The sequence below is a fragment of the Perca fluviatilis genome, chromosome 4, assembly GCF_010015445.1.
Source record: "Perca fluviatilis chromosome 4, GENO_Pfluv_1.0, whole genome shotgun sequence".
Lineage (NCBI taxonomy): Eukaryota > Metazoa > Chordata > Actinopteri > Perciformes > Percidae > Perca > Perca fluviatilis.
The window spans coordinates 13,602,333-13,617,253 of NC_053115.1; the positions used below are offsets into that span (position 1 = coordinate 13,602,333).

A 14,921-nucleotide genomic window follows, 5' to 3' on the forward strand; every position below is an offset into this window, starting at 1 on the left:
ATGGCAAGCTATATTTAAAGGTCTGCGAGGCCAACGGCACAGGAAGCAGACACCAGACATTAATAGTTAAAATTCATAAAAGTCAGATGAGGAGGTAAATATATTCCTGGCTGCCCCATCTCTTAGCCCTCTCCTCCCTCCCTCCTTCCATCCTTCCATCATCATCCCATCCCTCCCTCCTTGGTTTAGGGCTATTAGAGGAAGTATGGGGTCTCTCCTCACCCCTCCTCCCACTGTCTCTCTCCTTGCTCATTCTCTCACTTTCCCTCTCTGGAGGAACTGACACTTAAATTAGTGTGAGTTTTCTGTAGAAATGGGTCAGCACCTACAATGGTGGGATCAGGCCGTGTGTGTGTGTGTGTGTGTGTGTGGGTATGGGAGAGTGGAGGTTGAGCTAGAGAGACTTCAACGTGTGTGATCATGAGCAGTGTGTGTGTGTGTGTCAGCTTTTTATGTGCATCTCTGTAATGAGGCTGTATAATGGCTAGATGTGGCTCTACCGGGCTAAGTGGGGCCGACTCTCCATGTGCCATGTTGGAGGTGAGAGAATTGTTTAGGGCTGAAAGGGAGAGAGATAGAGAAGGAAAAAGAGAGTGAGGAAGAAGGAGAGAATGAGAGCAGTGGGGAAGTGTCTCATAAAGGACAGAAAGAGCCAATAACTGTCAAATCAGTCATTTATTTATTTAAAACTTGTGTGTATGTGTGTGTTATTGTACTTGTATCATTCTGTGTATGAGTGCTAAACGTAGGCCTTCAAAGTGAATTCACTTTCTGCAAAGTGAGGTCATTTTGGCCAATCCCTAATGTTTCAAATAACCTAATAATAATGCCTGTAAATTGTGTTTCTCTCATTTGGGGTCTAAGTTTGCATCTGCTTGGGTTTTGGGCTTCATCAGTGGGCACAGACCACAATTACTTTGCAGTCAATTAGATCAGCTTTTATCCAGCCAGAGTTGTATACAACATTTTAGTCAAAATATTGTGCTTTGATTGAACCGGCTTTAAACCTTCAAATAAATCTGAAGCTGCTCATTTTCGACATCATCTTAACGACTCCAAACCAGTTTGCTAACTGGTCTCTTCTTCTATCTTCCATCAGTTGAGTTCACATTTAGTTTTCACATTTAGAATTTGCATTAGTTACATCTAGCCAAAAGAATGTCCTGAGAGGGACGCAGTACAAAGGAGAGTGTGTATATCATAAGCTTTTACCTTCCATGTGGCTGTGTTTCTCCTGAAATAGGCAAACTTTCGTGTAAACCAGTTGTAGATCTCATTGAGAGTCAACTGTCTGTCTGGGGACTCCAGAATGGCCTGAGGATGGGGAGAGGAGGCACAACCAGATTTAGAAGAGGAGAACACAGATGGAGAGAGGAGATGGTGAAACTGGATCACTGGAGAGACTTACATGACGTATAAGAGAGGCGTAGGTAAAGGGAGGCCTGACATCAGCGTTCTTGTAGAACTCACAGTTCTGAGCCAGCTCTGAAAATGAGGCATGACAATTGTAAACATGTGTATTGCAACACATGTAAAATGTGTACCAAATTGAAATGATAATAAATGGAAATGAAAAAATAAAATAAATTCTAAGTGGTATTTTAAATCCATATAAGGATGGAAAAAAATTAAAATGTGTCTTGAAAACTAATATCTTAGCAGTGTGTATCTATGTGCTTGATATTATTCTCCTATTAGGCACATTTTAATCCTCACTTTTTTACCACTTAAAGACTTGTGAAAGTGTATGAATGGGACTTAATTCTCAGCCACATACTACAGTATATGGCTTGTATACCTGGAATTAAAACTAACGCTACAGTAATTTTATTGCAAGAAAGGCAACAGAAGGCTTTCATTGAGCCATGAATGAAAGTGATTTCTAAAGTAAGATATATTTTATTGCTCTTGCAAGGTAATTTATGAAAAAATATGCACATAAAAACAGCAACAAGTACCCTAAGAAAAGACTATAGCAGTTATCAAAACTGGATCAAAAAACATACAATTTGAGTCCATTATAAATCAATAATTAGATAATGCCTAATAATAATAACAAACAAGGCGGGTACTGAGTGAGTGTATGTCTACCTGAGGCGATGGGGGTGCAGTACTTGTCGGAGTTGCGCCTACGTATGGGCCCAACACCGTGCGTGTGGGAGTGAGAGTGTGTGTGCAGGCTGGAGGAGCTGATGACTGAGGGTCCCTGGCGCAGTGGGGTGATAGGGGTGGCAGCTGAGGTGGGGGGGTGGGGAAGACCCTCTGGGTAGAGATCACTGTCCCGCTTTAACAGAGAGCCACTGGAAGCCAGGTTCAGCTACAGACACAGAGAAATTAGTTATTAATTATTAGTATTTAGTGTGGTGTTTACAGTGTGAATACATTTGTATAATGGAGACTGATGCCATCCTAAAAAAGGTGAGGAAACTTTACTTTGCAAACTAACTTTAGTTGGGCTTATCCATTATTAATATTAAAGATAATTGTTTTAGTGCAGGGACATACATTGGATTTGTATATGATTAATGCTTCTCTCATGTTTACTTTAAGGCTTCACCATCTGCTGAGTGCTGCTGCTGTTTACAGTGAAGCATAATCTACTGTACATAAAACAGGTTCAGGGTCAGGTGATATCACTGTATTAAAAAAAATGCCTTTGTGTTATATACATACACAACAAACAAAGAAATCTCTTTTAGGAAAGTGTTTCTAAACAATTCACTTAAAAGTTGTGCAATAATATTAAACCATCTGAGGTTGTACTGTAACTGCTCTGCAATACATAGAGCATAGAAATGATGCAAACACACAGTAACAAGGGCCGGATGGGCCACGAGCCTACTACTACCTTCATTTCAAAATATTTAACCTAAAGCAATATAGGGCACCATATTCAGGAAGCGCTTATGTTAAGTCACATTACATTAAAAATAAAGTCGCCAACGCTCCCGATGAATATGTATCCCTACCATTTACCAAATGTATTCTTGCACAGAACCACACACGCTTGCACACACTGAACATGCACATACACACAGCGCTGGCTGCTGCAATTAAACAGGCGCTTACAAATACAAAACCACACAACAGCATGTTTGTAAGAAGGGAACACATACATGCACTCTGCGGTGGTGAATTCTTCCCTGACCAATACGCACGCATGCCTGCACGCACACATGAGCGAGCACACGCACGCACGCACACACACGCACGCACGCGCGCACGCACACACACACACACACACACACACACACACACACACAAACACACACACACACACACACACACACACACACATAACCAGTACTCCCAGTCTCTCTGGGACAGCCATTGCAGGGCTGCTAATTTAGGACTAATTAAAACGACTTTGTGTGTGTGTGTGTGTGTGTGTGTGTGTGTGTCTGAGTGTCTGTTCTTTGTGTGTTTGTTGTCGTCTATATGTATGTAAAATGTGTGAATCGCCTTCTCTTTACCCTGCCCCCTCTCTGTACCATTTAAGCAGACGGGAGGAGGCAGGGCTGTTTAACAGGTACTTCATTAACGCTGCAACCCTGCCACATCACCACGGCAACAGTCGAACCTTGTTAATTGAGGCCAAGCTTTGTTTCCATTCCTGACGCTCCTCCCCTGCCCCTCCTCCTCCAATCCCTGACCCCGAGGCTCGTCTCCGGTGGTGACAGAACACGCCTCTTCCTGATTTCCCATTAGTTGTTAATAGCAGCTGATCCCCCAGTGATCAACGCATCATCCAGACACACAAGAACACACAAACACACACACACACACACACACACACACACATACATTGCCACTCAGCTGCACCCATTTATATCCCTTCAAATTAAGACACTCTACCTCTAATTGACAATTAATTTCAACATCTTCATATTTTAATAAGACTCCTCGTCAATCTGAATAATGAAATATTCATTAGATACCTAATAACAACCTCACCAACCAGTGTGGACACACACACACACACACAGACACACACACATCAACGTCAAATTTCCCTTTTGTGGGCACACACTGAAAATACTGTGAGAGACCGCTTTAGCTGTTCTCTCTCTCCGACAAGCTGAAAAATTTTAATTTTTGAATGCTGAATCGAATACAAAACTGAAGTTCAACCCGGACGCAGTTTGAATGTTGGAATGTACAACTTTCTCTGTGGAATGAGAACATTGTGAAAGCATAGTTTTCTGGTAAATGAAATGCACGGTATCATGACAAGTTTAAGAGTTTGGAAAAGAAAAAGACAGAAAGTAGTCTCTATGATTTCTAAATAACACATTAACCCTCACTGGTCAATAGGGGGAGTAGATACCAAGCTACAGTAAGAGAGCAACGTGAAATCCCAAGAAGGTTTAGGGATAAAGAAACTGTTCAATTAAGAGGAGTCTGTAGGCGAATAAGAGAGACAAGCAAAGGTTTGGGGTCAGAGAGTTGATGAAAAGGTCATGAAATCCGGGTTTTGGGGTGCCAGTGTGTACTCACAGGTTGGTTAAAAGGCTTTGGCTCTGAAGGGCGCATGTGCAGGTGGGTCATCATGGCCTGGAGTCGCTCGCTCTCTTTCGCCAGCTGTGAAACACACAAGGGATGGTTATCACCATGAAAAACACTCATTTCATAATGCTTAGATTGATATAATGTAGTATTGACACAGAATTACAATTACAATTACACCTCAGGCAGAGAGATGAATATAAAAGTCAGCCGCCTCAGCACCCGGAGCTCTCTCACACACTCACACTAGCCTGCAGACACACTCGTCCCCGTTTGACATTGTTAACTGCCATTTAATGGGTGCTGCTACAGCCTGTGGAAACGCTGCATCCTGCGTGTCTGTTTGTGCATGAGTACAAGCGTACGCACGTGTAGCCTCCAGGAACAACGGATCTACACTAAGACAGATAGCACCATTAACATACTCACACACTGATGAGATGTGCAAATATGAGACATTCAAACACAATGCCTGTGCTACTGCTGTTTGCGTGTGCTATTGGAGGGTAGAGTGGTGGGCTGCCTTGTGGACTGCGAGACGAGACGAGGTGACATGTCAGAGAGAGAGAGAGAGAGAGAGAGAGAGAGAGAGAGAGAGAGAGAGACGGTCGTCCTGATGTGATGTGACACCAGCTGCCTCTCTGTCACTTTGCGTTCCCTGGTGGTGGCTTCAGGGGCTCAGCTAAATGCTGTTTACCACCACCATCAAACACAATGCTAACCCTAACCCTAATGCTGGACAGCAGACACACATAAGCAGTGATGTGAACGGGGTTTTTCTGAAGTGTTTTGGAAACTATGTCAAGATGTGTGTGAAGGGGCAGCCTTTGTATTTTCACTTTTCTTACTCACTGTTTAGGAACAGCATTTCACTTCTTGTCCAGTGTTGGTATTTTGCTTTTGCTGGAGCATTCAGATGTTTCAAGAGCATTGCGTGCATGAGCCACTTTGAGAACAAGAGAGGCCATGCAGCCTGGTCCTCCGCTTTCTAGCTCATGTCTCTCTCTCTCTTTTCTCTTCATTCTCTCTCTCTCCCTCCTCCCCTCTCAGCCTCGCTCTCTCTTGCTGGTGACCAGAGCAGCTTTATAATTGGAGCAGCGATGGCAGCTTCCCTGCTGACTGCTCCTTTTAAATTACAAGCTCCACTGCTCTCCATAAACTCTGCCCCCTGCCTCAGACAAGTTACTGCCATTGACAGGATGAGTTTGTTTGTGAGCAAAAATTAAGTGTGTGTGTGTGTGTGTGTGGGGGGGGGACTCACCTGTATCTCCAGTTGCTGAACCACCTGCATCTGGACTCGGCACTGAGCAGTGCTGCGATCATCTAGGGCGTGCTCATTGTTCAAGTGCCTAGAGGTGAAGGAAAAATGCAAGATGATAAATTGACATCTACAAATAATATATATTCTACAAAAAGATGAAAGCACTGCCAGTCCTAATTCAATGATCATTTTTAAGTTACACTAAGTCAACATAATCCTTGTTAAATCAATTCACAGGTCCTAAATAATGAGTAAAGTAACAAAACCCAGCTTTCACTTTTATTTAAACTGATTTATGAGCTGTTTCAGCGCTATAAAAATAAATCATAATCTTGGAGGTTTATTTTGTCTAGTGAAGGACGCAGCAGCTGTGTTTTGTGTGTGTATACTTCATTGGTGCTCAGTGAGCCATGATCCAAGACAACCACCTGGATATGAGCTCATGTGTTATCACATAAAGCCTTATCTTCAGACTTTCTGTTAGCTAAACTCTACTCCACATATTAACACTGGTGCGCGTGTGTGTGTGTGTGTGTGTGTGTGTGTGTGTGTGTGTGTGTGTGTGTGTGTGTGTGCGTGTGTGTGAATGGTGGCGCTGTTTGTCTCCTCAAATGTGGGAGGACCCAGGACCTTCTGATCTTTCCCAGCCCACCCCTCCCTGTCTCCCTTCCTCTATCCCTTTCTCTCTGCTCTGTCATCGCCAAGGTTATTCACAGGTTGCTGCTGCCTGCCCGGTGTGTGTGTGTGTGTGTGTGTGAGTGTGTGTGTGTATGCAGTTGTGTGTGCTTGTATATCAGAGTGAGTTTTGCTATATCCTGTGGTGTTAAATTATAATCTGCGTAATCTTCATAAAGCCACTTTTCTGACTTGTTTATTGCGGAATGTTACACAAGGAAATATGTGTTTGTGTGTGTGAAGTGTATGACTATTTGAGTGTGTGTTTCTTTAAGAAAGCAGAAAGTTAGGCAATATCAGTCGAAGTCTAGAAATGAAACAAAAACAATGATGTCATGGCATAGCTAATCCAGTCAGATAGACTGCTCAACACAAGTGCACGATAATAATAACAAAAACATGATCTCACCCCTCTCTTTCTCTGTTTCGCACTCTGTTAAGCTCTCTCTCCCTTGCTTGCACTTCTGTACAATCTCCCCTTCCCACTCGCCTTCCCCCGCAACTCCCCAAATGCCTATGATTCACACTCATTCCAAACAAAATCTGCCCCCAAAACCCTCCCCTCTCTCTATAGCCGGGCCATAAACAGTAGCAGTTTTTTTTCCCGATGTGTCCCGACAATGAGGCTCTGTTTACTCCTCTGAGTGCTGGCAGACAAGGCTTTAACCCACATTACACCCAGCTCCACCGACCACAGCCAGAGTATTATACCAGAGGACGGGGAGGGAGGGAGGTGGGAAGAGAGAAGAGAAGAAAGGCCTGAAATAGTGGAGTGTCTCCCTCCTCTGTTCTTCTGCTCTACCCTTTTCCCTCCTGGGGCAATGACTAAGGCTTGCTGGAAGGGAGCGCACTGTCGGACTGACGGCATTATCTGTCACTGCCTCTATTTTTTTTTTCATCTCCCTCTCCCTCTTACACACTCACACACACTCTTTCGCTCTATCTGTCTCTTTCTCCTTCCATCTGCCCCGGGGCTGCGTGAAATGAGACACCAAACAACAGCTTTCCTCTCCAAACTTTCCCAGCCTGCCTGCATGCTTTGATCTGACTGTCCGATGGCATCACAATCACCATACACACTTCCGTGATTATGTGTGTGTGTGTGTGTGTGTGTGTATGAGTACATATTTCATCACCCCGGCTTATTAATATCTCCATTGCTCAAATAGCTAAGAGTTCCACACTGATAATGAGAGTGTGAGTTTGTTTAGGGCTTCATTAAAGGCTTGTGAAGCCTTCGTTAGCAGCCACAGTGCCACGGGGATGTCCGCTGTACTGTGTGTGACAGAGGAGGAGGTAGCAGAATGTCAAGGCCAGTGACTGCATCGACACCCCCCCCCCCAGTGACTCCAAACTGGCAAATAACATGATGGAAGCAGAGCGGGAATGAGTGACAGAGAAGTTTGTTTGATGTCGTTTTGTTGTGAAAACAAAAAGATGTGCATGCGGATGAGCTAATTAAGAGTAATTTTCTATTTAAGCGAAAAAATAATGTGTCTGACCTTCAGAGGAAACGCATACAAGACACAGACAATAGAACAAAAAAAAAACACCAACCAAGTGAACGAAAGACTTGGTGACAAATACTAACACAGGAACAAAGAGTAAGAGGACAGAGTTGTAGTTCCAAAGAATTCCTCAAAAAACAGAGGACTTGTGTGTGTGTGTGTGTGTGTGTGTGTGTGTTGTGTGTGTTGTGTATGCATGAATGCGCCTCGGTGCAAATGTGATGTAACAGATTGCAACTGACGAATTAGTGAGCCAATGTGAAACACCAGTGTTGTATGTGACTGACACTCCACATTTAGCACAAACAGTAGCTTCACTTTGCTCTGCTTCATCTCTAGTTCCAACTGGTGATCTGAATCAAAGGTGTTGTGTCATTTTCCTACAATGCTACTAGGTCTAGCATTGTTGAGCCTTTTTAAAAACAGGTGTGTTTGTTAAAAAGAATCTTCATAATCCATTTGGGCCTGCTTATGAGTGAATTTAAGGACGTTTTAATGTGGTCTTAAACCTGGTTTGTGGTCGGGTATGAGAGCGAAGTGTAACTGTAACTGCAAACGTTTGGGTTCACAGCTAAGACGTTTGCACATTTGCACATTACCACCTGAAATTGAAAACAATGCTGAAGTAAGACAATTTTGCTGATCTTTATCTGTGTGATGTTTTGAAAAAGTCTGAGAAGAAGTCTGGAAATATTGTCCTTCTCCAAAGTAACTAAAGACACATTCAGAAGCCAACATGTTTAACAGGTGTGCTGCTCAAAACAGAACCTCTACCACTGTTTTCAACTGCAGCATTAAATATATAGTATGGAGAAATGTCAAGTACTTCAGTTTTGAAGTAGTCATCCCTATCAAGTACTAATATATGCTTTTCATTGTTTAGTGCATTACTTGCATCTGTAACCCCAACCCACCCATCATATTTCATATATTTGGGTGGTTGTTAACTTACTTGATGAACTGTCCCATGTCCTCACACAGTGCTTCACAGCCTGGCCACTTACACTCTCCATGGCCGTAGAGAGGATGGGAGCCGGCATGCTCCTCATGACTGTGGGGGGAGGAAACACACAGAAAGAGTGAGCTAGTAAAACAGATGTTACATTTTTCATATGCTGTTATGTGCATAACACATACAGCAAATAAAAGCAATTACTTTCTCATAATAAAAAGCAAAGCCTTAATATTCCACTCTTTCACATGCAAACTCACACATGCTAAACTAACTGTAGCAGCAGAAGTATCAATACAGCCATCTGAGTCTGGTTAGCAGTCATTTAGTTTGTACAGTTCAGGAAGCCAAGTGCAGAGAGAGGAGGATAGAGCAGAGTGGGGTCAGTTACAGAAGCCAGGCAAATAAGGGAATTGGTCCAGCAACCTCAGAGGCACATTCTTAATTCCATGACCTGTCTCTCTGTCCTTGGCGTATGTGTTGTGCATGTGTGTGTGTTGGTGTGTGTTCTTATGTTTCAGGAGTTGACACAGAGTCGGCACAGTACCAACCAGCCATGACTGATTGGCGGCGGCTGCCGTCATGTGCTGGTTGTTCTTTTGTGGTGAGCTTACGTGTGCGTGCACGTGTGTTTTTCTGTGTGCATCTGTGCATATTTATAAGCATTTGTGTATTTGTATGTATGTGTGTGGCGATAAAAGCCTGGGCCAGGTTTGGTTTGGGCATGGGGTAAAATAACTGCGTGTGTGTGTGTGTGTGTGTGCGTGTGTGTGTGTGTGTGTGTGTGTGTGGCAGGTCCAGTAGCAGATGTGGTTCAGACCTGGACCTTCGCCTGCGACTGCTGTCTCCACATATTTACATGAGTGTGTATGTGTGTGTGCACGTGTGTGTGGGGACTGGGATGGGGATTCTCCCAAATCAACATCAGAAGGTTGTCTAACAAAAAACATTTGTCTCGCAGATGGAAACATCCCTCTCCCTTTGCTTTTTCACCTCTTCCTGATCATATGTGCTGGCTGAGGTTGGAGTTTGTGTGTCTGCACGTGTGTGTGTGTGTGTGTGTGTGCTGGCTGTGGTTGAGTCAAGTTAGAAGCAGCTCAGACAGCAGACATGACAAACTGCTGGCAACCACATTCTCCTCCACATCAGCCATGCATTAGCTTAGCAGGCTAACACACGTATGCTACCCTCTTCGTGTCTACTAAAGCCACCTCTGTTGGGCTACCAGCAGCACATAGCTGTAGTATAACAGTTTGTGACACATTTTATCAACTAATAGAAGCTCTTTTAATTTAATTTGAATTGATACTTGTACACAGACCCTGAGCTGTGGCAGGAAAAGTTAACCCCCTCCTTGATTTTTCTTTGTTTATGGAGAAGGATAACCCGGAAATGAGTAGGGGGAAATGCGATGCTACCAAGCCACAGCCAAGCGGACCAATCACAGTTGATGTGGTCTGCGTCACGGTGACGTGCTGTTACATTTTCTTGAGAGGTGCACGTCAGGCTACGGCGTAGGGTACGGCATAGGGTACAGCATAGGGTACGACGTAGGGTACGGCGTAGGGTACGGCATAGGGTACAGCATAGGGTACGGCGTAGGGTACGGCATACCTACTGCATTGATTTAACGCTGGACTATAAATTGGACTTAAGTCTTGTCCATTCATGTTTGCGTATGTGTGAGTGTGTTTCTGCTACTCACTGGCTGCTGGGGGGTTGGCCACCTTTGGAATAAAGGGGGACATGGTCATCTCCGCTGTCTGACTTGGTGAAGGAGGATATCCACTCAAACAGTCTGGCTCTGAAAGACGGAGACAAGCCCATGAGCAGCCAACAAAAAGCCAATGGGACAACACAGTCCTCATACGTGTGGTACAAGTATTCCTAGCACATGCATCCCCAATATGTCAACATGGTAACAAGGAATTTATGTCTACAGCAAATTCAGATCCACAAATATAGATGACTCTCACAAATAATTGCCATTTTCTAGCAGATGGCCTGCACACACCATCCTCTCCTCTCCGCTATACTATACTTGCATGTGGTTGACAGCATACTGGCAGAACTTACTGAACCCAACACACCTCCTATCAAATGAGCTGAGAGACATTTACACCCTGGTGATGTGTGATATGCTGCATGTGCATGTTTTGTGTTTACTACGTAGGTATGGATGAACAGCTAAAAGTTAAAATCCTGAAAATGACAAGGTTGTGTGAGTTAGAAAGACTGCAGGTCAAACAGAGGACAGACGCACCATCACAATGTGGCTATTTGAAGTATTTTAACATACTGCACATTACTGTACCTGTCTCTCTTTGGGGTGTGGCTATGTCCGTTGACCAGGCTGTGCAATGGGATGTGAGCACTGGCAGCTTTGGGGAAGGCTGAGGTAGAATTGGAGCTATTGGTGCTCAAGTCCAGGCCCTCGGCCTGTTTCAGGGCCTCCTCACTGCTCTGCACCCCTGACACCTCCTTCCACAGCTGTTGGAGGTCTGACGGACACATTGCTGCAGAGAAGGAACGCACAGTTAACTTGGCAACCTAACTCAGTTGATCAATTTCACATGTTCAGTGCAAATATGATTATATGGTATTTAAGTTAAGCTATTTCAAACAAAGCTAAGAAGAAATATGTTTAATATTAAGTCAGATGAGACCACAAATAGACACTGTAAATAAACTGATGTAACAGAGAGCTGTGACTAACTACTGTATTCTAATCCACATAAAACAGAAACAGCAACTATTACAGTCCCCTGGGAGTGGTTAAGAGAGGAAAATAGGACAAACTAAAACAGACAAGAGGTTCAATTCTGCATGTTTTTGTTATTTTTCCAGATATCCACTATTCCTTAACTATTTCCTAATCTCTGTTGGCAATTGCTACTGTCCACCAGCACCACTGCTCCTGTCACTACCACTATTTGTCTGTCTGACAGGGTGGGTGCACACTTTGAATTCTTTCTAGTCGCAGCTTTGTTATTTCAGCTCCAATTTCACAGTTAGAGACGCCTAAAATGCCACAGCTACTCCGATGGATCTTACCATGCACGCACATACACATCTGCACATACACACACACACACACACACACACACACACACACACACACACACACACACACACACAACACGGACCTCGCAGCAATCCAAATATTATGTCTGCTTTGTCTGCATTCTTCTGTGGTCCCGCCAAAACAAAAGTTCTCACTCTGGAGGAATTAGGGCGGTGTGTTTCTATACATGTGTGTGCGTATTATCCAAGAAACCTGACCAATCTGTGGACACGCCCTGAGAGTGAAAGTGTGAAGTAGATAGCGATTGTTAGATAAAGTGTTTCCTCTTCTGACTTGTCAGACTAGCTTATACCACATCCATTCAATCAAAACATGTATAAACAAAAATACAAACGTAGATATGTAACTTTAGAGGAAAAAAAGAGAAGAGAAATCTTAATTTTGTGTGCATTCAGATGAAAATGTTCTCTCACAATTTTACTCAGCTAGTGTTGAAAAGGATGAGAGTGCTTGTGCTAACTGTTATAAACGTACACACCCACATCTGGCTGATAGGGTTATATCTTTTCTGTAGACATGAGCCTTTAGTTAGAAGGTGGGGTCTAACAGGATGAAGTCAAATCTAATGGATTTTTTTGTATAAGAGTGAAGAAACTGCTGAAACACTCTCAATGATGGGTCTGTGCTTAGAAAAAAGTTCCAGTGTTGTCATTAATGAACATTTGCAGTTATCAGATATCAAAGTTCCTCCATCTTACTGCAGTAAGAGAAATAAACAAAAACCACAGCAGGACCCCCCTCATGTCCCCTCCCCCCCTCCACTAACTACTCACCGGACACAACAGCCCTTTGAGGCGGGGCAACAGTGTGTGCAGTTGTGTGTGTAAGTGCGAGTGTTTATGCATGTGTGTTTGTGTGTTTGTGTGGCATGGCTGGTCAGAGGAATGCGCTGGCTCACGCCTGGCTGAGCCGTCACAATGGACCAGCTCTTTCACACTGCAGGGAAATTCCACTCTGATACGGAGGGAGAGAGTGAGAAAGAGAAAGAGATGCCAATGCCAAATGTTTGCAAGTGTCTGAAAAATAATACTCTTCTATCCAAAACTGTGACCTCTGTCTTTTCATTTGTTTTCAATTTGAATGTACTCTCTCTGTAAACTTGTAATTTGATTTACCCTAATCACACAAAGGTTTCTGTGCAATTCTTGGGTGTATTATTTGAAATGAACTTTTTAGAAATGAAATTGATTGATTGAGTTTCTTTTTGTCAGATTCAGAGTACAGAGCGAGTATGAGAGTTTCTGTTCTTGTGTGTGTGTGACTGCATGTGACTGCGCATGAGAAAAAAAAGAGAGATCAGACAGACGGAGGGAAGGAAACTGGTGTGTTTGGTCAACTCAGTCAGCGCTTTAGCAATGTTACGGCCACTTTAGAGCCCCTAAAGCATTCTCCACGTGTGAGGTAGTGCGTGTGTGTGTGTGTGTGCGTTAGACATTACTGCGTACAGACAAAAGTGGACAAAGACACACACATATACGCACATGTTCACTAAGGGCCAGTCAACAGTCAACATTTATCGTTATAAAATCAGGCTGACAAAATGAAGGGACTGTGGGAGAAGTTACATATAGGAACAAAAAAAATCCAGTGGCCACAGCAATAGCAAAACGATGATGTTCTTGCGTCTGGCTAATCTCAAGTACACACACACAAGCATACACACACTCACACAAGCACATGCACACACCTCCAAGCAGGGGGCTTAGTGGCATATTTTACCTATTATCCAAATGAGTACCTTCCACAAACCCACCAATCAGGTTTCCTTTTATCTTTTATAGGCTGATTAACTTAACAGGCTTCACATGCGGCACTGGATACAGGCCTGTGTGTGTGTGTGTGTGTGTGTGTGTGTGTGTGTGTGTGTGTGTGTGTGTGTGTGTGTGTGTGTGTGTGTGTGTGTGTGTGTGTGTGAGACGGTGAGTGTTGATGGCTAGGGTTGTGTATATGAATGAATGTATGTGTGCGCGCATGCACGTACCTTGCTGCAGAGACTGCATGGCGGCGGTGGGCTGCAGTGGGACCAGACCTTGTCTCTGGAGGTTGAGGATGTGCTGCTGCTGAAGCTGCTGCATCTGGATCAGCTGCTGCTGGAAGGCCAACTGCTTACTTCCTAACTGCTATGGGCCAGCAGACAGAGGGTAGAAAAGGTTATCAAGTTAAGTTTTTCTTACTTATTTCATTTTATCTATTAATTCTAAATTGATTTATATCCATTCTGAAAATAAGTCATAAACACCACCACTGGTCCTTGTTCACATGCGACCAACTCATTTATTTGTCAATTTGTGACCAAAATTAGCACAGCATGCCAAAATGTGTATTAATAAGCCCTCTGATCATTTTGTTATAGTATACTGAAGCAGTGCAGAATCTGCTTGCACCCACAACAAACAAATCTTTTGAACCAAATGCCAGATTTTGACAGTTGCCCTTGATTTAGTCTTTTTTTCTTTTACATCAAAAAAAGAAAAGCCCCTCCCTGTTCTGTTATAATGCTTTCAGTTGGTCTGCTTGGCCCATTACATGATTCAGTCTCAACAAATTCAACTAACACCATATTAAATAAAGTTCTGTATTAAAAGCAAGAAAAGCCCAAAGACTGAGGACTCTGAGGATAAAGAGAAAGAGAGAAGGGAATGAGTGAGGTTGAAGGGAGAGTGGGATAGACTGTGTGCATGGCGATAATGTCGGTGTGTGTTATGGTGATAAATGTCCCCTTTCCTGCCCTTGCAGTCTGGGGCAAACCTGGCCTGTGCTGTGCTGTTTAAAGTCTCCCTTCCACCAACCCCAAGAGAGATGGACTTTATCTCTCACAGATAACTAGTGGAGAGGAAAAATAAATAAATACAACTTGAGGAATTGCTCATTGTGTGTGCAGGTGTGTGTGCGTGTGTGTGTTTGTGTGTGTGTGAGAGAGAGAGAGAAAGAGAG

The 14,921-nt window shown here is 43.5% G+C and overlaps 1 protein-coding gene across 4 annotated transcripts in view; it reads right to left on the reverse strand.

The window, feature by feature from the left end:
- Window positions 1-14,921, reverse strand: part of foxp4 (forkhead box P4) — a 92,637-nt gene that overhangs the window by 10,364 nt on the left and 67,352 nt on the right. For 3 of the 4 annotated variants that reach the window (XM_039797854.1, XM_039797856.1, XM_039797853.1), the window contains 9 exons: window positions 13,969-14,107; window positions 11,217-11,418; window positions 10,608-10,706; window positions 8,903-9,001; window positions 5,768-5,855; window positions 4,498-4,581; window positions 2,092-2,317; window positions 1,409-1,485; window positions 1,213-1,314 (listed from right to left, as the gene is read on the reverse strand). In XM_039797854.1, the coding sequence (XP_039653788.1) occupies window positions 1,213-1,314; window positions 1,409-1,485; window positions 2,092-2,317; window positions 4,498-4,581; window positions 5,768-5,855; window positions 8,903-9,001; window positions 10,608-10,706; window positions 11,217-11,418; window positions 13,969-14,107 (1,116 nt within the window). The remainder of the gene's footprint in view (window positions 1-1,212; window positions 1,315-1,408; window positions 1,486-2,091; window positions 2,318-4,497; window positions 4,582-5,767; window positions 5,856-8,902; window positions 9,002-10,607; window positions 10,707-11,216; window positions 11,419-13,968; window positions 14,108-14,921) is intronic. The other variant, XM_039797855.1, reaches the window with a different exon arrangement.